The sequence below is a fragment of the Sciurus vulgaris genome (assembly GCF_902686455.1).
Source record: "Sciurus vulgaris genome assembly, chromosome: 16".
Classification (NCBI taxonomy): domain Eukaryota; kingdom Metazoa; phylum Chordata; class Mammalia; order Rodentia; family Sciuridae; genus Sciurus; species Sciurus vulgaris.
The window spans coordinates 31558235-31581364 of NC_136477.1; the positions used below are offsets into that span (position 1 = coordinate 31558235).

The 23130-nt window shown below is 36.1% G+C and overlaps 1 protein-coding gene across 1 annotated transcript in view; it reads right to left on the reverse strand.

The window, feature by feature from the left end:
- The window catches only part of FBXL2 (F-box and leucine rich repeat protein 2), a 95293-nt gene that overhangs the window by 32534 nt on the left and 39629 nt on the right, over positions 1-23130 (reverse strand). The window contains 3 exon segments of the mRNA XM_079114241.1: positions 3075-3169; positions 13571-13645; positions 13922-13976. Of these exon segments, the coding sequence (XP_078970367.1) occupies positions 3075-3169; positions 13571-13645; positions 13922-13976 (225 nt within the window).

Below are 23130 nucleotides of genomic sequence, written 5' to 3' on the forward strand. Positions count from 1 at the left end.
AATTCACAACAGTCAAACTAAGGAACCAACCTTGATGCCCTTCAATAGAAGAATGAATAAAGAAACTGTGGTAAATATACACAATGGAATATTACTCAGCCTTAAAGAAGAATGAAATCATGGTATTTTCTGGTACATGGATGGGACTAGAGAATATCATGCTAAGTGAAATAAGTTAAACCCAAAAAACCAAAGGCTGAATGTTTTATCTGATATGTGGATGCTAATTCACAATAAGCTGGGTGGGGGTGGGGGTAGAGAAAAATAGAGGTACTTTGGATTAGGCACAGAGGAATGAAGAGAGGGGAGGGGGTATGGGGTTGGAAGGATAGTAGAATGAATCAGACCTTATTACATATATGATTACACAACCAGTGTGATTCTACATCACACAAAACCAGAATGAGAAGTTATACTCCACTTATGTATAAAGTGTCAAAATGCATTCTACTGTCATATATAACTAATTAGAACAAATTTTAAAAAGCTAGAATATTTTCAGCATGAAAAGACCTATTACTTTGATTAAAAAATCATTATCTAAAAATATCTATATTCATAATAAAATTCTCATCTACCGCAAAAAAAGTTTATTGGTCATGCTGGAAGGTTTCTGGAGTATCAGCTCATAATTCTAACAACTCTTAAGTGAAAAGAATCTACCGTGCTTTTTCTATATACTTTGCAGAGGGATCAACGGGTCAGGAGAATTCCTGGTAGAAGAACCAGAGTTAGTCAATGGAGAAGAAATGATGGACTTGAAAAGCTGCCATTTTGTGATCCTTAGTGACATTTTGACTGTAGGCAACCACCACCAATGACTGCTGAAACAGCATCTGATGGAAGATGAGAACTTTCTAGTGGAGCGATCACGCTGATGACACCCAGGCCCAGAGCTCCGTCCTGGCATCTCCAAGGCCAGGATGTCTTCCCACCCAGAGCTGAACCTGAATCCGCCCAGCCTCTGGCTCTAAGCTTACAGAGCACTGGCTCCACCTGTCCACGGGAGACACGAGGGAGACAACACGCCCAAACACCACAAACCCAAAACGCAGGAAATTCAAGACGACAACCCGGGTAACTTGAACCAACAAGGGCTACACCATAAGGGTGGAGGGATGCCAGACTAGAGACTTAAATACTCACGCACAGTAAAAGGTACCTGATTCAAACAGAAGAACTGTATGTAATACTGCAATTCCTCAAGAAATTAGAAAAAGAACAAGCTAAACACAAAGCGGGGAAATAAAAGATTAGAGCAAAGATAAGTGAAATAGGGAAGAGAAAATGAGAAAATGAGAATTGGATTTTTAGAAATCAAAAATGAGAATTGGATTTTTAGAAATCAACAAAATTGACAAAATTCTAGCTAGATTAACTAAGAAAAATAAATAAGTGAAATGAAAGAAGGGACATTACAACTGATGCCAGAGAAATAAAATACCACTGTGAAATATGCTGGCATTTGGGGTAACCCCGAAGATATGAATGCACTTTTAAAAACACACAACCTACCAAGACTGAATCATGAAGAAGCAGAAAATCTGAACAGAGCCAGGTGAGGTGGCACATGCCTGTAATCCCAGTAATTGGGGAGGCCGAGGCAGGAAGATAGCAAGTTTGAGGTCAGCTTGGGCAAGTTAGTGAGATCGTTAGCAACTTAGCAAGATCCTGTCTCAAAATAAAAATATAAAAAGGTCTAGGGATGTAACTCAGTGGTAAAGCATCCCTGGATTCAATCCCCAGTACAAGAGGGAAAACAAAAGCAATACTAGAGGCCACAAGTATAAAGACAAAAAGGTTCTGATCATGTCTGTCTTCAGAAAACCTCAAAGAATATATTTTTTAATATGGTTTTTTAGTTGTAGATGGACACAATACCTTAATTTTATTTGTTTATTTTTATGTAGTGCTGAGGATTGAACCCAGTGCCTCATGCATGCTAGGCAAGCGCTGTACCACTGAGCCACAACCCCAGCCCCAGAACAGATTCATAATAGTGTTTTTTTGCCAGCTGCTGTGACACATCTGTAATCCCAGTAACCTGGGAGGTGAAGGCAGGAGAAGCATGAGGAAACCCTGTCTCAAAATAAAGTAAAAAGTCTTGGGATGGATATGGCTCAGTGGTGGAATGCCCCTGGATTCAGTGCTCAGTACCACCAAAAGAAAAAAAAAAAAGGTGGGGGTGGGGGTTTGTAACATTAAATAATTGCTATCCAGTGCAGAGGTGTGTGTGTGTGTGTGTGTGTGTGTGTGTGCGCGCGCGCACGCATTTAGTTGGACAGGTATATTGCTAACTATAATAAAATTAATGTAATAATCACATCCTATCAAAAGTAAGTAAAATACTAGTTGATGCTAAGCAAATTTTTGAAAAAAATATTTTCTCAATTTTGTATAATTTTATAAGGAACCAGGAAGATAAGAAAGTGAAAAAGGGACTACAAGAGAGGTGAATGATGGGGCTGGGGTTGTGGCTCAGTGGAAGCGCACTTGCCTAGCACGTGTGAGGCACTGGGTTTGATCCTCAGCACCACAAAAAATAAATAAATAAAACAAAGGTATTGCGCCCATCTACAACTAAGAAAAATAAATTTAAAAGAGAGAGGTGAATGAATAGTTTGACATTACTACATGCCAGGCACTCCACGTGCTATTTCATGCAAGCCCGTGGCACTCCTGTGCATGACTCTAACTGCCTCACTTTGCAGAATAGAGAACTGACAATCAGGTGACTTTGTCCCATAGGCCACATTCTCAACAATAGTGGAGCTTACCTGCTATTCCAGAGTTATGGTTCTCTCATTACTCTACACAAACTACCAGAGAAAGAACTTAGAAGAAAAGTATATAATATGCTTGGTTTATTTTATTTTATTTTTAGTATTTTTTTTTTCAGTTGTTGATGGATCTTTTTTTAATTTATGTATATGTGGTACTGAGAATTGAACCTAGTGCCTCACACACGCTAGGCAAGAGCTCTACCACTAAGCTACAACCCCAGTTTTTTTTTTTTTTTTTTTTTTTGCTAACAAGCTGCCATGACAGAATGGGTCACTGTGGATTTAACTTACTTCAAAGAGGAATCCCCAACACCAATGCAGCCTCGCAAGCTGAGCTTCCTCAGGAATCCACCACATCGCTTCGAGATATTTTCCACCACTCGACCCTTGAATGGAGAGAATTGGGAAAAAGTATCATTTTTTTTCATACTGCTTATCTAATAACAAAATAACCAGAAATTTGAAAACAATATATTTTTCCAAGTATAACAAAATATTTTGGAACATTCCTCCAGCAATTCAGTTCTATCCCTGGTGCATAAAAGACCTTGCAAGCACTGAAACACATTTCAGAGTATTCTTTAAAAGAGCCTGTGTGCTGCCTTTCCAAAGTCCTAGCCCTGGGGTTAGGCCTCCTCTACCCAGCACTCAATGCCACTCCATCAATCATAAGGTTCTCTGAGGTCAGCTGTGGGAATGTTGCCACTGAGGAAGATCTAAAAGTTGCTTAAAAAAGGAAATCCTACTTTAGCAAAAATTACCACTTTAAAAGTATGAAAAAATATTTTTAAAGCTCCCCATTCTCCTCAGCAGTTCCTTATTAAAATACATTTGCTTTGAAAAAGGAACTTCTGCTGAGTACTAGCAGAGAGATCACAGGAGGCAAAAAGAAAATGAACACTGATGAAGCACTTACAAACATCAAGCAACAATTTCACACTTCCTAGTGGACTTATTATGGCTCATTTAATGTACACATAAACCTCATGGAATACTGTTGCACAGTACAGGGAAGGCAGGCTATATCTGATGTGATGCATAGGAGATCCCTTAGGGCATCCCTTGGAATTACACTGTCTTGTGATTCAAGTCAATGGCAAACTAAAATAATCCAGGCCAAGAAGGACTATTACTGGATAAGACTCTTCAGGAATGAAGGGCTGGGTCAGAAATCCTCAAGAACTGAGGTGTATGTGAAGGCAAAAGGAACACAGAATGAGTAGTGGGAAAAGGTAATTAATTATAAATACCATCTACAAACCCTACCTCTGCAAAGAGGGAGATGTTAAAAAAGGCCATTATTGTTTTTCGAACAGTATGCTCACTTTGTAAAACACTGACACTAATCTTGGCACTGAATTCATTAGGATGCAAACTACAGGATCATCAAAATGGAGCTTATGCACATTGTTACCTGGCTGACATCTATCTCAACTGAATTGAAAATCCAAATTTTGGTACTGTTAGCACAAATTTTGCCTTGTTGAAGGACATTTAAGTAAATTATATCTTGAAGCAAAATTCTAGATAACTGTAAAATCTTTTTCCCAAGGGAAAAAAAGATGATGACTTGAAAATCTAAGTACTTAAGTACCTAATAAACAGCAAAATACTCATCAATGCCTATAAATGAAGCACCCAACATAATTTTTCCCATTGCATATAAGTTACATTTATATAAACTTTCTAGTCTTCTTTTCTTTGGAGCAAAAATTTTTGTACTAGAATAAAAAATTACATACACAATGTTCTGCTCTGCTATTTCCAACCAAAGGGAAGAAAAGAACAAATCCTTTCCAAACACAATATTCCACAAGACTTATCTACAAGACAGTATGTTGTAAGCATTCATTTTAGAATGAAGGGCTTTAGAAAAAAATAAGGCCTAAAACTGGTTCAGAAGATCCTTAGAGTTACAACTTCTAGATCAACACACTAGTTGATTCTCATTCTTGGCCATATACAATCTTCAATAACTATGACCAATGACAAATATCCAAATTTAAAAGCACAGAAAATGCCTAACCTCAGAGCAACCATACTTATTCAGGAAAGAGTGACACTTGACCCCTGGATGCTTTACTCTGTCTTTTGAGTGACACGGTTCCTAACCCCACCATTCAAGGTACCTACACTCTCCCTCCTGCCCATATTTTCTATTAATGCATTATAATTATACAGAGTGGTGATATTTGTTACAAATTTGTGCATGTACTCGATACTACAATGTAATTTGGCAAATAGTTCCCTCCTCTCCTCTCCCCACCTGGTGTCTTTCCTCTACTCTACTGACTCCCTTTGATTTTCCCGAGAGTCACCACCCCCGTTTCTTTTCCTTTTCCCTCTCTAGCTCCCACATATAAGACATGCAAATGACATAATGTGGAGTGGTATAGCTGGATCACATGGTGCCTCGTTTTTTGAGGAACCTCCATTTCGATTTCCATAGTGGTTGCACTATTTTACAATCCCACCAACAGTGTAAGAGCGTTTCTCTTCTCCCAAGCCTCTCCAGCACTGTTATTGTTTGTATTCTTAACGGATGCCATTCTAACTGGAGCAAGATGAGACCTCAGTTTAGTTTTAATTTGCATTTCCCTAATTGCTGACAATGTTGATTTTTTCATATTTGTGGCCATCTGTATTTCTTCTTTTGAGAAGCATCTATTTAATTCATTTGCTCATTTATTAATTGGGTTATTTTTTGGTGTTGAGATTTTTTGAGTTCTTTATATATTCTGAACATTAATCCTCTGTCAGAAGAGTAGCTGGCAACGATTTTCTCTCCTTCTGCAGGTTCTCTTCACATTCTTGTTTCGTTTGTTGTCCAGAATACTTCTTGGCATTATTTTGTGAACTTTACTGGGGAGTTCTACTGAGAAAGTCATTGCTTACACCCTTATGTTGGAGTGTTGACCCTGTATTTTCTTCTGAAAGTTGCAGTTTCTGGCCTAATTTAAGAATTAAATGAACCATTTTGAGTTGCCTTTTGTGCAGGGTAAGAGATAAAAATCTATTCTCATTCTTCTACATACAAATTGCCAGTTTCCCCAGCACGATTTGTCTTTTCTACAATGTATGTTTTTGGCACATTTTGTCTAGGATCAAATGACTAGATGTATGGGACTGTCTCTGTGCCCTCTATTCTGTTCCTTTGGTTTATATGTCTATTTTCATGTCAGTACCATGCAGTTTTTATTATTATAGCACTGTAGTATAGTTTGAAGTCAGGTATTGTGATGCCTCTACCATTGTTTTTTTTGGCTTAGAATTGTTTTGTATAGTCTCAGTCTTTTATTTATTCTTCCATATGGACTTTTAAACTCTATTAATTCTACCTATCCATAAACATGGAAGGTCTTTCCATCTTCTGAGGTCTTTTTTTCTCAATTTTTAAAATTTGTTCTAATCAGTTATACAAAATGACAGAATGCATTTTGACAGACACACCATACATAACTGGTTAACTTCTCATTCTTCTTGCTGTACATGATGTAGAGTTACACAGGTCATGTAGTCATATATGCACGTAGGCTAATAATGTCCAATTCATTCTACTTTCCCTTCCTACCCCTATACCCCCCCCCACTCATTTCATGCCCCTCTGTCTAATCCAAAGTATTCTGAGGTCTTCTTTATTTATTTTTTTCAGTGTTATCTAGTTTCATTGTACAGCTCTTTCACCTTCTTGGTTAGATTTATTCCCAAGTACTTCACTTTTTTTGAGGCTACTAAAAGTAGGATTGCTTTCCTGTTTTTGTTTTTTTCTTTTTTAAATTGGTTCTTTTTAGTTACATATAACATTAGGATTCATTTTTAAAATATTTTTTAGTTTTCAGTGGACCTTATTTATTTATATGTGGTACTGAGAATTGAACCCAGTGCCTCACACATACTAGGCAAGCAGTCTACCACTGAGCTACAACCCAGCCCTACAATTCATTTTGACATAATTATAAAAGCATGGAATATAATTTGTTCTAATTCAGTCCCCTTCCTTCATCCCATTCCCTCCCCTCTACTGATCTTTCTGCTGCTTATAGCTTTTATAAAATTAGCGTCTTGTGGATGTACATGATAGTGAGATTCACTGTGGTATATTCACATATGTACATAGGAAAGCTGGTCAGATTCATTCCACTATCCCTATTCCATCCTGCCTTTCTCAACAGATTCATTATTGGTATATAAGGAAGCTATTTCCACAATCCCACAGTGCTTGGGACTTGAACCTGGGCCTCCAGCATGCGAGTCAGGCACTCTACAAAAAAATAACAGAATGAATCAAACAACATTACCCTATGTAAATTTATGATTACACAAATGGTATGCCTTTACTCCATGTACAAATAGAGAAACAACATGTATCCCATTTGTTTACAATAAAAAAAAAAAAGAAAAGAAAGCTATTGATTTTTGTATGTTGATTTTGTAACCTCCTACTTTGCTGAATTTGTTTATTAACTAGCAGTCTCCTGATGGAAGTTTTGGGATCTTCTAAGTATAGGATCGTATCATCTGTAGTGACTTCTTCCTTTCCCACTTTTAATCTCTTTTATCTCCTTCTTTTGCCTAATTGCTCTGGCTAGAATTTCTACTACTATATTGAATAAGAGTGGGTGAGAGTGGATATCTTTGTCTTGTTCCAGATATTAAAGGAAATGCTTTTAGTTTTTCCCATGATGTTGGTTTTGAGTTTATCTCATGTAAGCCTTTATGATATCAAGGTAAGTTCCTTCTATACCTACTTTCTTCAGTGTCTTTATCAAAATGGGTGCTGAATTTTGTCAAAGGCTTTATCTGCATCTATTGAGATGACCATATGATTTTTGTCCTTAATTCTATTTATGTGGTGAATTACAATTTGTATATGTTAAATCATTCTTGGAACCCTGGAATAAAACCAACTTGGCTATGATGTATGATCTTAATGTTTCTGAGTATGATTTGCTAATATTTTATTAAGGACTTTTGCATTTAAGTTCATCAGAGTCATTGTAGTTTTCTTTCTTTGGTGTGTCATCTGGTTCGGTATGAGGGTGATACTGGCTTCATAGAATGAACTTGGAAGTGCCTTTCTATTTCATGGAATAATTTGAGAAACATTGGTATTAGTTGTTCTTTAAACATATGGTAGAGTTCAGCTGAGAACCCATCTGGTTCTGGGCATTTTGTTGGAAGACTTTGTATTAGTGCTTCTATCTGACTGCTAGTTATTGGCCTGTTTAGGTTTTATTTGTCCTCTTAATTTTGGCAGGTCATTTGTGTCTAGAATTATATCCATTTCTTCTAGGTTTTTCAATTTATTCTAGTATAAGTTTTCAAAATAGTCCCCAGTGATTCTCTGGATTTCTACAATGTCTGTGGTGATTTTTCCATTTCATCTCTAATTTTATTAATTTGGGTTTTCTCTCCTTTCTTTTGGCTAATTTGGCTAAGGGTTTATTAATCTTGTTTATCTTTTCAAAGAACCAACTCTTCATTTTATTATTCCTTGTACTGTTGTTTCATTCTCTATTTCAATGATTTTAGCTCCGATCTTAATTATTTCCTTCTACTGATTTTGGAAGTGGTTTGTTCTTGTTTTTCAAGGGTCTTAGATGCATAATTAGGTTGTTTATTTGGGTTCTTTCTGATTTTCTTATGTAAGCACTCATAGCTATAAACTTTCCTCTTAGAAATGCCTTCATAGTGTCTCAGAGTTTCCGGTATGTTGTATCACTATTCTTGTTTGATTTTAAATAATTAAAAAAATTTTCTCCTGACTATTTCTATAACCCATTCATCATTCAAAAGTATATTTTTCAATCTCCATGCATTTATACAGTTTCTGTGTGTGTGTGTGTGTGTGTGTGTGTGTGTGCGCACGCGCGCGTGTGCTGATTTCTAATTTTATTCCTTTATGATTAGACAAGATATAGGAATTATGTCAATTTTGGGGGGGAGTGGTAATGGGGATTGAACTCAGGGGCACTCAACCCCTGAGCCACATCCCCAGCCCTATTTTGTATTTTTATTTAGAAAGAGGGTCTCACTGAGTTGCTTAGCGCCTTGCTTTTGCTGGGGCTGGCTTTTGAATTCACAGTCCTCCTGCCTCAGTTTCTCTAGCTGCTGGGATTATAGGCATGCACATTATGGCTTAAAATATGGTCTATTTTTAAAAAGATTCCATGAACACCTGAGAAGCAAGTGAATTCAGCTGTTGGATGAAATATTCTGTAGCTGTGTGTTAATTCCATTTGATTTACAATATATTTTAGGTTTGAAAAGTCTTTACTGAGTTTATGTCTAGATGACCTATTGGTGAGAGAGATGCGTTGAAATCACCCAGTATCACTGGACCATAGTCTGTCTATGTGAGTCCTGAGTAGCATCTGCTTTATGCAATTAGGTACACCAAAGATTGGGGCATAAATATTTTTTATTATTTTTTTTTGCTTGGGGGGATACCAGGGATTGAACTCATGGGCACTTGGCCACTAAGCCACATCCTCAGCCCTATTTTGAATTTTATTTAGAGACAGGGTCTCATTAAGTTGCTTAGCACCTTGCTTTTGCTGAGGTTGGCTTTGAACCCATTATCCTCTTGCCTCAGCCTCCCAAGTCACTGGGATTACAGTCATACACCATAGTGTCCAGCTATTTATTATTATTTCATCTTCTTGTTGGATTTTTTCCCCTTTATTAAGTGACCTTCTTTTGTCTCTTCTGACTAATTCTGGCTTGAAGTTTTCTTTGTTGGATATGAGAGTAGCTACTCCTGCTTGTTCTCAGGCTCCATTTGCATTGTATACCAATTCACATTCAGCCTGTGGCTGTCTCTGCCTGTAAGATAGGTCTCCTGCAAACAACATATAGTTAAGTCTTACTTTTTAATCCATTTTGCTAGGCTATGTCTTTTACTTGGAGAGTTAAGATGATTTACATTCAATGTTGTTATAGAGAGATGTTTATCACACCTTGCCATTTTAATTTATTTCTAATATTTAATTTGGTCTTATATCTCATTTGCTTAGCTACTCTGCACATGAGCTTTGTTCATTTGTGATCTCTGGGGTTTGTTTTTTTTAAATTTCTTCTGTGTGTAGTATTTAAATATTTTTCTACAGTTGGCTTAATAGTCATGAATTATTTTAGTTTCTGCTTATCTTGGAAGTTTGTATTTTGGCTTTGATTCTGAAGGATAGCTTTGCTGAATATACCAATCTTGGTTCACAGTTATTTTCTTTCAGGGCCTAGAACACATCATTCTAAGCCCACCTTGATTTTTAGAGTTCGTGTTGAAAATCAAAGGTAATTTTGACTGGCTTGCCTGTAAATGCAAACTGAAATTCTCTTGAGGGTTTAAAAATTCTATCCTTAGTCTGTATGTTAAGCATTTTAATTATAATGGGTTATAATGAGGTTCTTTTTTGACTATTTGGAGTTCTGAATACCTCCTATATCTGGCTATCCATCTCATTCTCGAGGTTTAGACATTTTTCTGTTATTATTTCCCTGAAGAAGTTATCCATACCATTAACCTGCATCTTACAACTCTCTTCAATTCCAATGATTCTTAAAATTTGGTTTCTTAATGTTGTCCTAGAGTTCTTTTATATTCTAGTCATGGTTACTCATTTTCCTTTTTTTTAATACTGTGTGCACGTTCAAGGCTGGCTGCTTCATTCCAGCTCTGAGATTCGGTCTTCACCTCAGTGTACTATTACAGAGGCTTTGAACTGAACATTTTATTTGATTTGTCTTTCATTTCTGAGACTTCTGCTTAGTTCTTTTTCAATATTTCTATCTCTTTATTTAATTTCTCATTTCATACCCTGTACTGACTTCTTTAATTTATTCAGTTGTTTTTCTGTGTTCTCTTAGAATTCACTGATCAATTTTACAATCATTCTTTTGAATTCTTCATCTGGTATTTCAGCCACTTCAATGTCTTTGAAGTCAAAGACATTGCTGGTGAATTATGATCTTTAGAAAGTGTCATGTTACCTTCTTTTTTTCATATTTCTTATATTCCTATGTTGGGTTTTATGTATCTCTTTGGGATGGATTTATCTTCCATTCTTACATGTAGTCCTTTTTAGGACACAGTCTTTGTTTGCCAAAGCCTATATTCCTTAATAGGTAAGTCACCTTAGGAAGTTACTCTACTTTTCTGTGCCTCAGTTTTTTCAATATGGTGTATTTAAAGAGGAACAACTGTAGTAGGAAATATAAAGTGCTTAGAGCAGTGTCTGGCACATGGTAAGGACTATTAATGAGTTCATGCTGATCCTTGGCATCTTCTTTCTTCCCTAAACTTACCCATAAGGGCATGTCTTTGAGACCATCTCTTTATTCATAGAATGCTTCCTAGGCTGAGTATACAGATGTTTAAAGACTATGAGAAGATCAGTCTTGGTTCATAATTCAATCTGGATTTAAGTTGCTAGTCCAAAAGGGAAACTAAATGATATGAAACAACACTGAAACCTTGGTGCCAGCTATTTCAGATTTTCAAATGTAATTGTTTATACAATGAGTGAACCATAAACCAGCTTCCTGTTTACTGGACATTCTCTTAAGTATTTCTACAATGTGTATAGGTAGTATTAGGTGAAAATCAGCAGTCAGCTAAAATTCTTCAATCAATGTAGTTACGTTTAATTGAAATTGTATTTCATAATAACTGATTTTAAAAGTTCTTAGTGTACTTTCCAAAAAGTTGTATAGTTTGGAAAAATCATCAAAACTGGAGAGATACTAAGCACTACAGAAAAATAGTTTGCCAAATTCTTTCAAAATAATGACTCTTATGACCGGCAAGAATGACATTTTGAGAATTTACCATTCTTTTCAACATCACTAAGTAAACACAATGAATAGAGATTATTGGTTTGAAGAGGAATTACACTGGTATGAAATGCTGGCAAATTTGGGTGGGTGGGGCACTTGTGATAATTTCTACCTAACTCTGGAAAGAACATTAATAAACACCTAATTTAAGGACCACATTCTAAACCAGTAACTAAAACTTAACTTCTAGATGGACATGAATCCCTGAGGTTCCTGCCCTTTCCAAAGTCAGAGCACCACAATATGTGAGGACCCATGAGGTTCTAAAACCAACTGTGGAAAATCCTGTGCTCTGCCCTATTTGCTGAGGTGATTGCTTCATTGGTTTAGAATGGGGGCCAAAGACTCTCAAGCAGCAAGTAACCCAGAGAAGGGAGTAAAGGAGCTGGGCACAGTGGCACAAGCCTGTAATCCCAGTGATTCAGGAGCCTGAGGCAGGGGAATCATAAATTCAAGGCCAGAATGAAAAACTTAATGAGACTCTGTCTGAAAATAAAACGACATGGGATGCAGATCAGTGACAGAGCACCCTTGGGTTCAATCCCCAGTTCTGGGAGGGAGGGGGAGGGAAGAGGAGGGGGAAGAGGAGGAGAGAGAGAGAGGGAGGGGGGGAGAGAGGGAGAGAGGGTGAAGGAGGAGTAAAGGGCCTAAAATTGGCCATTAGCTCTTCCATCAAGTAAAGTAACTAGCAGGAAATTGCTTCATTGTTAAACATGATCATTTCCTTACCCATTAAAGCGCAAAACACACACCTTGGTAAAATACTCTTGAGAAACTTCAACATAAGTGAAGTGATTTACAATGCAATTCCACTGTCTAAAATGGAAATGAATAGGGTTTTACTAACATTGGGTAGATAAAAACTTAAGTATCCCAAAACCCTTAGACCAGTACTCTAGACAATTACTCTATGCAATGCTCTTTATTAATCCACCCCCTTACTATTTGGTTTGAAATTTGGTATTTTATATTAAAATCTTTTTTTTTTTTTTTTTTTTTTTTTTTTTTTTTTTTAGTACTGGGGATTGAACTCAAGGGCACTTTACCACTGAGCCACATCCCCACTCCTATTTTGTATTTTATTTAGAGACAGGGTCTCACTGAGTTGCTTAGCAACTCACCATTGTTGAGGCTAGCTTTGAACTCATAATCCTCCTGTCTCAGCCTCTCAAGCCACTGGGATTACAGCACCTGACTAAAAATCACTTTAAAATACTTTCCTCATGTAGTCTGCTTTACCAACCTTAAAAGGAGTTAATTTTGGATTTCCACATAAATATGTAGAATCCTGAAATTTTATTTATATATTTGTGTGTATTACATACATATACATATACTATATATGTGTATGTATACATATATATACTACAATCACACATTCCCCAGCCAGGGCAGGGGCCTTAATCTAGGATCTCCTATTTGCTAGGCAAATACTCTACCACTGAGCCACACCCCAGTTCAAGAATCCTGGCATAACAAAAGGCTTTAAAATTATTTATTTATTTTGCAGAGAATAAAACAGAAGCACTGAGATTACATGGCTAAGTGGCAGAGCTGGGGTGACACTTCAGAACTTCAGTCTCACTCTTTGGCTTTTGTTCCTGCCCCTTCTCCATTCTTGATGCTGAATTACAATTCCCAGTAAATCTTTCAGATCAAGCCTCCTAAGGTCAAAGCACTAAACCAGGTGTTAAGGATGTAGGTGTGATACTTTAAAAAGCAGAGGTAACACTCAGAGTATAAACATGAATAAGGGAGAAAAGCAATCTGTTTCTAATAAAGAACAAAAGTAAAGTACAGTGGAATTTTGGTCGTGATGTATGCAAATATCTTCCAGGTTTTGTTTTTCTGTTTCTCTCACCTAAATACTGCAAAATTAAAAAAAAAAAAACAGAAAAGAGGAAACAGTTTATCTTTAAAAAAGTCTTCTAAAACAAAGTTAAGTAACTTACCTCTACATCTGTTTGAAAGTTAAAAAGATCTATTCTTTGCCAGTTGCTTCCGTCCAGGGCTAAGATGTTCCAAGCCTGGGAGGTGGGCGGTAAAAGAAGAGGGATAGGGTGAGAGATACTTATTGAGAAACAAATTAAAGAAGGTCTTGATGCAACCTTTCTATTTCCAAACTTTTATTCTCAATGTTTATCAAGTTAATAAACAAATGTGAAACTATTATGCTGTATTCTATTAAATGAGATAAAATTTTAATTTAATGGCTTATTTGAACTAAAATTCATCCTTAGACTAATGAAGACTGATATGTATTGATTGATATGTATTGATAAAAAATCTAGTATTCACTCTACCTTGGAAATCTGTGCACATCGGCACAAAGTTACTATGTCCAAGAAGGAAAATATTCTGGAAAAAAAGAGGAAAACACAAAACGAGACAGCATTAACATTTTAGAATAATCATATCATGAAAGATAAAATTTAAAGCACCTTCTGGAGATGTATATTTTTCAAGATTCCCCAATTTCTAAAAAAAATTTGTAGTTGCAGATGAACACAATACCTTTATTTATTTTTATGTGGTGCTGAGGATTGAACCCAGTGCCTCACATGTGTGAGTCAAGTGCTCCACCACTGAGCTACAACCTCAGCCCAAGATTCCTCAGTTTGCAACACACAAGTGCACAACAATTTACATTCCCTACTATGAAATATTAAATGATTACATGCTCATAAGCTGCTTCAGACACACTATACAAATTCTCTTAAAACAGAATTAAAGATTAGTTTCTCTTGTTCTAGGAAATAAACATGAGAAAGTAGACCCTAACTAGTTCTATTCAAAGGTCAGCTCTCTAATGTCCCAGGAAGTGGCTAATTCTAAGGTCCCTAGCACACAGCACAAACTGTTCTTTTGGTGGTAGGTGCACCGAACAGACTCAGATGTTTAAGCCTCAAATAATATGGCCCAAAAAAGCTAAACGGTAAAACCCATTTGAGGTATTTGTTCACTTGGCAAAAAGATGGAGCTCATTAGTTCAGTCTTCCTCAGCAAAAGTCAAGAAACCATGGGGCGGGGGAGAGGGGAGGAGTAAGGAGAAGCAAACAAAAAAACAGGCCTACATCAGTAAAGCCTCTTAGAGGAAGCAGTAGCTGCCAGTGTGCAGGGGCCTCAGGGAGGTCCCAACATTCTGGCAGCAGAGAGGAGCTGCCGATGATAGTAGTGAGCAAATTGTGTGCACTGAGGTGCCATCGAGTGCCAGCTGGAAACAACGTGTGGACAATTCTATGCTTCAATTTTGGTAGTTGTGAAAGGTAAGTAAGAGTCTGTGCCCGTATGTGTGGAAGGGATGAGATGGCGAATGGTCACCTATAAGGTTCCTAAACATTTTTCAAAAGAACAATCAGTGATGAGTTAAAAATCCATGGAGGCAGGAATGGATAGCACAACCCTAAAATGCCAGAGCACTGTTTGCTACAAAATGCACCCACAGGCAGCACGTGGGACTAGAGATTGCACAGATGTCATTCTACAATAAAGGCTTTAGCAAAAAGTAAGAGACAGGCATAAAAAGGGCTGCATTAACCTTGAAAGACTAGGTGGATTTTTGTACAGAAGAAAATGCTGGTGACTGAAATATGTGCACTTAAGTACTTATATTAAATGTATATCGGGTGTCTATAAACATACACTGACTCTACAGGAATATATCCTGTCTAATCCACAGCCCTCCTACCCCCAAAAGCCATCCTCCATGCCATATGACCATTCCGCAAGGAGCCACAACCGTCAATTCCCTAAAAAGTCAACCACCAGACAGAGAAATTAGTCAGGTACAGTAAAACCACATTTCACACCAGGGCTGGATTCTAAAGAATAAGATGAAGGTGGAAAAGGAGTTAACCAAGTTTCCCTTGAAAATCAGTTTAACATGTACCACCTGGAGAACTACATGCTCTACCAACTTTTTTAAAAAAAATTATTTATTTCTACCGACTCTTGATAGTAGTAATAGTTAAAATTGTTTTTGCATCATGTGCGAGCCATGGTTCATCTTAGGCATCACTTGACACAATGATGCTACAAGGTGTATACTATTATAATCTTCATTTTACAAATAAGGACACTGAGCACAGCAAAGTTAAGTTACCTGATCAAACCGCACAGATATTAAGGGTGGAGTTAGGATTTGAACCCAAGGGGTCTGGCTAGAGGGCCCAAATCCATGACCTTAGAGAGTTTAACCTATATAGCTATTTTACCCCCAGGATTGAACTAGATGCTAATTCTTCAATTGCAACGACCTGATGAAATAGTTTTCATTTAGTGAGCCTGGAGACACACAGGAGAGAAGAAGTGGAACAGAAACTCACATTTCTCATCTCATGTTTACTACTCAGTTTCATGGTTACTGAATGAAAAAGTACATTGCCTGAAGTATTTATATTATTCCCCAACGCATACACCTTTAAACTGAAAGTAACTGAATTTGTACAAATAGGCATGATGAAAGTTCAAACTGCCAAAATGCAGACTAAGCCAATTCAACTCATTTTTTTAAAAATATCTTTTAGATGTTGATGGACCTTTATTTTATTCATTTATTTGTACGTGGTGTTGAGAATTGAACCCAGTGCCTCACACATGCTAGGCAAGCGCTCAACCACTGAGCCACAACCCCAGCCCCAAGACTCATGTTTTGATGAACCAATTTAATGCTCTGAATGACAAAGCCAGGGATATTAGTAATAGAAACAGCGAGAGGAGTAGGAAACACTTCTGGTGTCTCCAAAACATCTTTTTCCTGGAAATTGCTTCCTACTCAAATGTAGTAACCATACAATCATGAGTTAAGCATTGAGGTAGCACCCATGGACTTCATAATCTGTTCCACAAGTCTATCTTTGCATTAGTATGGTCCTATTTTAATTAATATAACTCAATGTAACTTTTAAAAATTAATATCCATCAACTTTGCTGTTATTCACCAAGGTTATCCTGGTTGTTCTTGATCCTTGGAATTTCCACCGAAGTTTTACAGTCAGCATATCAACTTCTACAACAAAACTTTCTGAAACATTTACTGGTATTACACTGAAGCTATAGAAAACTTTGGGAACCCTGAGATTTTTTTTTACAATATTACATCTTCTAATTCACTATTCAGAAGTCCTTTAATTTCTCCCAGTGACATTTATAGTTTTCCATGTAGATACTTTGCGCATTGTTGTTTTTTTCCTCTATTTTGTCATTAATATTAAAATGGAATATTCTAAATGTCACTTTCTAATTGTTGCTAGTATCTATAGTTAATTTTCACATATTGACCTTGTATCCAGCGATGTTTCTAAATTCATCTATTCTTTGTAATAATTTTCTACATAGAAAACCAATTCACCTGTGAATAGACAATTTTCTTCCTTTCTAATAATTATACTATTTCTTTTTTTTTTTTTAAAGCTTTATTGCAGTGGCTATGATCTTCTCTAATACCATGATAAATAGAACTGGTAATAAAGAGATGTTTATCTTATTTCCATCTCAGAGAAAACCTGTCACTCTTGAACCACTAATTTACTATAGCTTTTCCCTGCCTTTTTGATTAATTTGTTACATCTTACAAAATATCTGTTTTGCACATGCATTATTTTAACATGTCACTAATATTTACCAACTTTCCCTTTAAATGTTTATTTAAAGTAAAAATAAGAGTATAGTCACCATATACACTCCTTCCCCTGAACACACAATTGCATTTGTGTGGTACATTTGTTAGAATTAATGGATCAATATTGATACATTATTATTAACTAAAGTCCAACAGTTTATATGAAACTTCACTCTTGGTGAATATGGTTAGTTATATGGGTTTTACTAAAAGTATCATGTCTTGTATCTACTACTACAAGAAAACGTATAATAGTTTGCTGTCCTAAAAATTGTCTGGGCTTCATTTATTCATCCTCCCTTTTTCCTGATGCACCCCTGGAAACCACTGATCTTTTCCAGAACATGATATAATTAGAATCATGTACCACAATCATGTACCATTCAGGTTTTTTTTTAACTGCGTAATATGCACTAAAGGTCCTCCATGTTTTTTCATGGCATAATAGATTGCTTTTTTATCACCAAATAATATTTCACTGTATGGTTACGCCCATTATCCTTTCATCTATTGCTGGAAATTTGGATGCTTTCAGTTTGGGGTGATTATGAATAACACTGCCATAAACGTGTGTAAAGGGTTTTTATTAATAATTTTTTTTAGTGGAGACGGATGCAATACCTTTAATTTTTATGTGGTGCTGAGGATGAAACCCAGTGCTTCACATGTACTAGGCAAGTGCTCTACTACTGAGCCACAACCCCAGCTGCTTGTGTAAAGTTCAAAAAAATTTTTTTTATTTGTTCTAATTAGTTGTACATGACAATAGAATGCATTTATACATTTTGATAGATCACAAATACATAGAGTATAATCTAATTTTTCTGATTATACAGTTTTTGTGCCAAGTTTTCTATTTATCTGGATTAATACCTAGGAGTGTGACTGTTAGATTGTAAAGTTTACATTTAGTTTTGAAAAAAAAAAAACTGCCAAATTGTCTTCAAAGTAGCTGTACCATTTGAATACTGACCACTTCCTGTACCTCTGCATCTTGCCATTTTATGTTGATTTTTAAAATTTAGCTCTCCCAATAGGTATACACTGGTATCACATCGTTTCAATTTTCAATTCCCTAGTGACATAAGATAATAAACATCTTTTCATATACTTCTATACCATCTTTATATCTTCTTTGGTTAAATATCTATTTAGATGTTTTGCCCATTTAAAAAATTGGACTGTTTTCTTACTACTTAAGAATTCTTTATATATGCTGGACACCAGTCCTTTAAGTGGATATGTTTGGTAAATATTTTCTTCCAGTCTATGGTTTGCCCTTTCATTCTCTTAACAGTATTTTTGTATGAGAGGTTTTGGTGGGGGTTTTTTTGTTTGTTTGTTTGTTTTTTAGGTACTAGGGATTGAACCCAGAGATGCTTTCCACTGAGCCACATCCCAGGCCCTTCTTCTCATCTTTTTAAATTGTAAGACAGAGTCGCACTAAGTTGCAGAGGCTAGCCTCCAACTTGTGATCCTCCTGCCTCAGTCTTCCAATTTGGTCACTCACAGCCTCAGAGAGGCTTTTAATGTTAATAAAGTCCAACTTGTATTTTTTTTTCATGAGCAGTGTTTTTGGTGTTGTAGCTAAAAACCAACTGTCAAATCCAAGGTCACTTAGATTAATTATTTCCTATGCTTTCTTCTAGAAGTTTTGCTTTACTTTTAGGTACCCACACCATTTTGAGTTGGACTTTATGGAAGTTACAAGGTTTGTCTGCATGGAGTTTTTTTTTGCATATAGATGCCCAATTGTTCTAACATCATTTGTTGAAAACATTTCTCCACTGAAATCATTTTGCTCCTTTGTCAAAGTTGAATATATATTTGTGACTCATTTCTTACTCTCTATTCTGCACCACTGATCCTTTTGTCTACCCAATCTTAAAATCAATTAGCACCAATCCTCTTACTTTGCTTTCCTTCAGTATCACAAGGGCTTTTCTGGTTCTTTTCCTTTTCCACATTAACTTTGGAATCAGTTTGGAATCAGTTTTCCACATTAACTTTGGAATCAATTCACAAAATAACTTGGTAGCATTTTGACTGGAACTGTGGTAAATCTGTAGACCATCTTGAAAAAATTAACATCTTAACAATATTGAATCTTCCTATCCATGAAAATGTAATGCCTCTCCGTTTGGTTTCATTGGTTGAATTTATTTTACTGATATCATTGATTTCTTTTATTAGAGTTTTGTAGTTTTTCTCATAGATCTTATAAAATTTTGCTGAGTTGTACTCAGGTATTTCATTTTTTGATGCTCATATAAATGACTTAAATTTCAGATTCTAGTAATCTACTATTGGCATATAGGAAAGTATATATTTGTGCATAATAACTGGGTCTTGTAACCTTGCTATAATTGCTTGTTTGTTGCTTTTGTTGAAGAAACAAGATCATTAGGCCTTGTATTTCTCAGAGTCTGGATTTTGCTGATTGTACCCTTGTTGATGTGGCATAACATTCCTCTGGCCTTTGGATTTCCTATAAATTGGTAATTGTATAATATTGATCAGTTTCAGATCTGACATATGTTTGAAAAGACTTCATAAATGGCATGCTTTTCATCGGGAGGCACATATTTGGTTATTTTTCCTTTAATGATAAGAAGTATTGAAGCTCAAAGCCTAGGTATATTAACTCACTGAGGATATTAAAATAGGGACATTCCATTCATTCTTGTATTTATTAGCTGAGAACCTCAATAAAGAGAAACATTATCAACTAGGTGCAGTAATATACAACTATAATCTCAGCAATTTAGAAGGCTGAAGTAGGAGGATCTCTCAGCCTGGGCAAATCAGCAAGACCCTGACTCAAAAATAAAAAGTGAGTACCTGTGACATAGCTCAGGGGCAAAGTGCCCCCAGGTAGTAAAAGGCAATTTAAATATTTCATTCTTTATGGAGATGACCATTTTGGCCAGTGGGAATCTCTTTGATTTGAATCCTGAGTACTTCTGACAACACTTTCAGTTTACTTGCTGTCTTATTGTATATTCTTCCATCTCATACATAAGCCTCAGTCCTAGAACTGCCATCTCTTCAAGAAGCTCTGGTTTCTTTCTGTGGAAAACAGTATTTTAAAACCATAATCTAGATGCTAAGAATGCACAATGATACCAAATTGGTTATTATTGTGAAGTATTTTCAGATCTGAAATATGTATGAATCTACATTATTTTTTTATAGAGGTATATATAAGACACATCTGTTAAACTGCACAAATCCTAGGTGTAAAAATGCACGCAAATACTTAAGAAAACAGAATATGTTCAACCTTAGAAGTTTCCCTTTTGACCCTTTACATGCTCCCAGAAATAAACAAAATACATCCCCAAAGGCAAACACTTTGTTAACTTTTATTATCATAGACTTACCTGATGTTGCATTTTACATAAATGGAATCAAACACTATGTGTTCTTTGGTTTTACTTTTACTTTTTTTTTTTTTTTTTCAGTACTAGGAATTGAACCCAGGGCCTCATACATACTAGGCAAGCAATCTACCACTGAGCTACATCCCCAGCCCTGGTGTTACTTCTTTCATTTAAAATTGTGAGATTCAGCCACATGATATAGCAGTTTATACTTTCTTATTGCTCTGTAGTGTTCTATTAATAAAAATAATATATCCATTTTGTTGTTAAACAACATTTAGGTCATTTTGCTATTGTGAATAAAACTGCTATGAATATTATTTTTTAAAATTTATTTTACAGCCAACATTTTGATTCATTGTATACAAATGGGGTATAAGATTTCATTTCTATGGTTGTACACAATGTAGATTCATACCATTCGTGTAATATATATGATCACAGGGTAATGATGTCTGTCTCATTCCACTATCTTTCCTTCTCCTGCCCCCTCCTGCCCCATTTGCCTCTACGTGATCCGAAGTTCCTCCATTCTTCTCTTACCCTCTTTGCCTCCCCTCCCATTATGTATCATCATCACTTATCAAAGAAAACATTCAGCCTTTGGTTTTTTAGGATTGGCTTATTTCACTTAGCATGATATTCTCCAACTCCATCTATTTACCTGTAATGCCACAATTTTATTCTTCCTTGTGGCTGAACAATATTCCATTGTGTATAAACACCACAGTTTCTTTATCCACTCATCTATTGAAGGGCATCTAGGCTGGTTCCACAATCTAGCTATTGTGAATTGAGCTGCTATAAACATTGATGTGGCTGTGTTACTATAGTATGCTGATTTTAAGTCCTTTGGGTATAAACCAAGGGGTGGGACAACTGGGTCAAACGGTGGGTCCATTCCAAGTTTTCTGAGGTATCTCCATACTGCTTTCCAAGAGTGGCTGCACCAATTTGCAACTCCAGCAATGTAAGAGTGTGCCTTTTCCCCACATCCACGCCAAAACCTATTATTGCTTGTGTTCTTGATAATAGCCGTTCTATGGGGGGGGGGGGGATGAAATATTAGGATGGCTCTGATTTGCATTTCTCTAGTTACTAGAGATGTTGAGCACTTTTTCATATATTTGTTGATCACTTGTATATCTTCTTCTGTGAAGTGTCTGCCCAGTTCCTTAACCCATTTATTGATTGGGTTCTTTGTATTTTTGGTGTAAGGATTTTTAAGTTTTAGTGCTCTATCTGAAGTGCATGTGGAAAAGATTTTCTCCTACTCTGTAGGCTCTCTCTTCACATTATTGTTTCCTTTGCTGAGAAAAAGCTTTTTAGTTTGAATCCATCCCATTTATTGATTCTTGCTTTCACTTCTTGCACTCTGACAGTCTTGTTAAGAAAGTCTGGTCCTAAGCCAACATGATGAAGATTCGAGCCTACTTTGCATCTATTTGGTGCAGGGTCTCTGGTCTAATTCCTAAGTCCTTGATCCATTTTGAGTTGAGTTTTGTGCAAGGTGAGAGATAGGGGTTTAATTTCACTTTGTCACATATGGATTTCCAGTATTCCCAGCACCATTTAATGAAGAGGTTATTTTTTCTTCATTGTATGTTTTTGGCATCTTTGTCTAGTATGAGATAACTATTTCTGTGGGTTTGTCTCTGTGTCCTCTATTCTGTACCACTGGTCTACCTGTCTATTTTGGTGACAACACCAGGTTGTTTTTGTTACTATTGCTCTGTAGTATAGTTTAAGGTCTGGTATTGTGATACCTCCTCCTTCACTTTTCCTGCTCAGGATTGTTTTGGCTATTCTGAGTCTCTTATTCTTCCAGAAGAATTTCATGATTGCCTTCTGTGTTTCTATGAGGAACGTCACTGGGATTTTAGTTGGAATTGCATTAAATCTGTATAGCACCTTTGGTAGTATGGCCATTTTGACTATATTAATTCTGCCTATCCAACAGCATGGGAGATCTTTCCATCTTCTAAGGTTTTAATTTCTTTCTTTAGTGTTCTGTACCTATGAATATTCTTGTGCACTTCTTTCAACAGACATATATTTTTATTTCACTTGGATATATATCTAGGAGGAAATTGCTTGGCTAATGGGTTAGAGTATGTTTACCTTTAGTACTTATTGCCAAAAAGTTTCCAAACTAGTTGTGTCACTTTATCCTGTCATGAATAATTTATGAGAGTTCCAGTTGCTCCACACCTTTACTAACACTCAGTACTGTTGTCTTTAACATTAGTTTTCTGGTAAATGTATAATCATACCTTATTAATTAAATATATTCCCCTGACATGAGCAATGATGTTGAGCATTATTCATATGATTTTTAGCCATTTGAAAATCTTTTGTTGTGAAATGTTCATTTTAAAAATCGGGGAGGGGCATCTTACAGATTTGTATTTCTTTATATGTTTTGGATATGAACATCTTGTTGGATTAGGGTATTGTCTCTAAACATGTTTTCCCTTTCACTCTCTCAAGTTTGTCTTTAGATGAACAG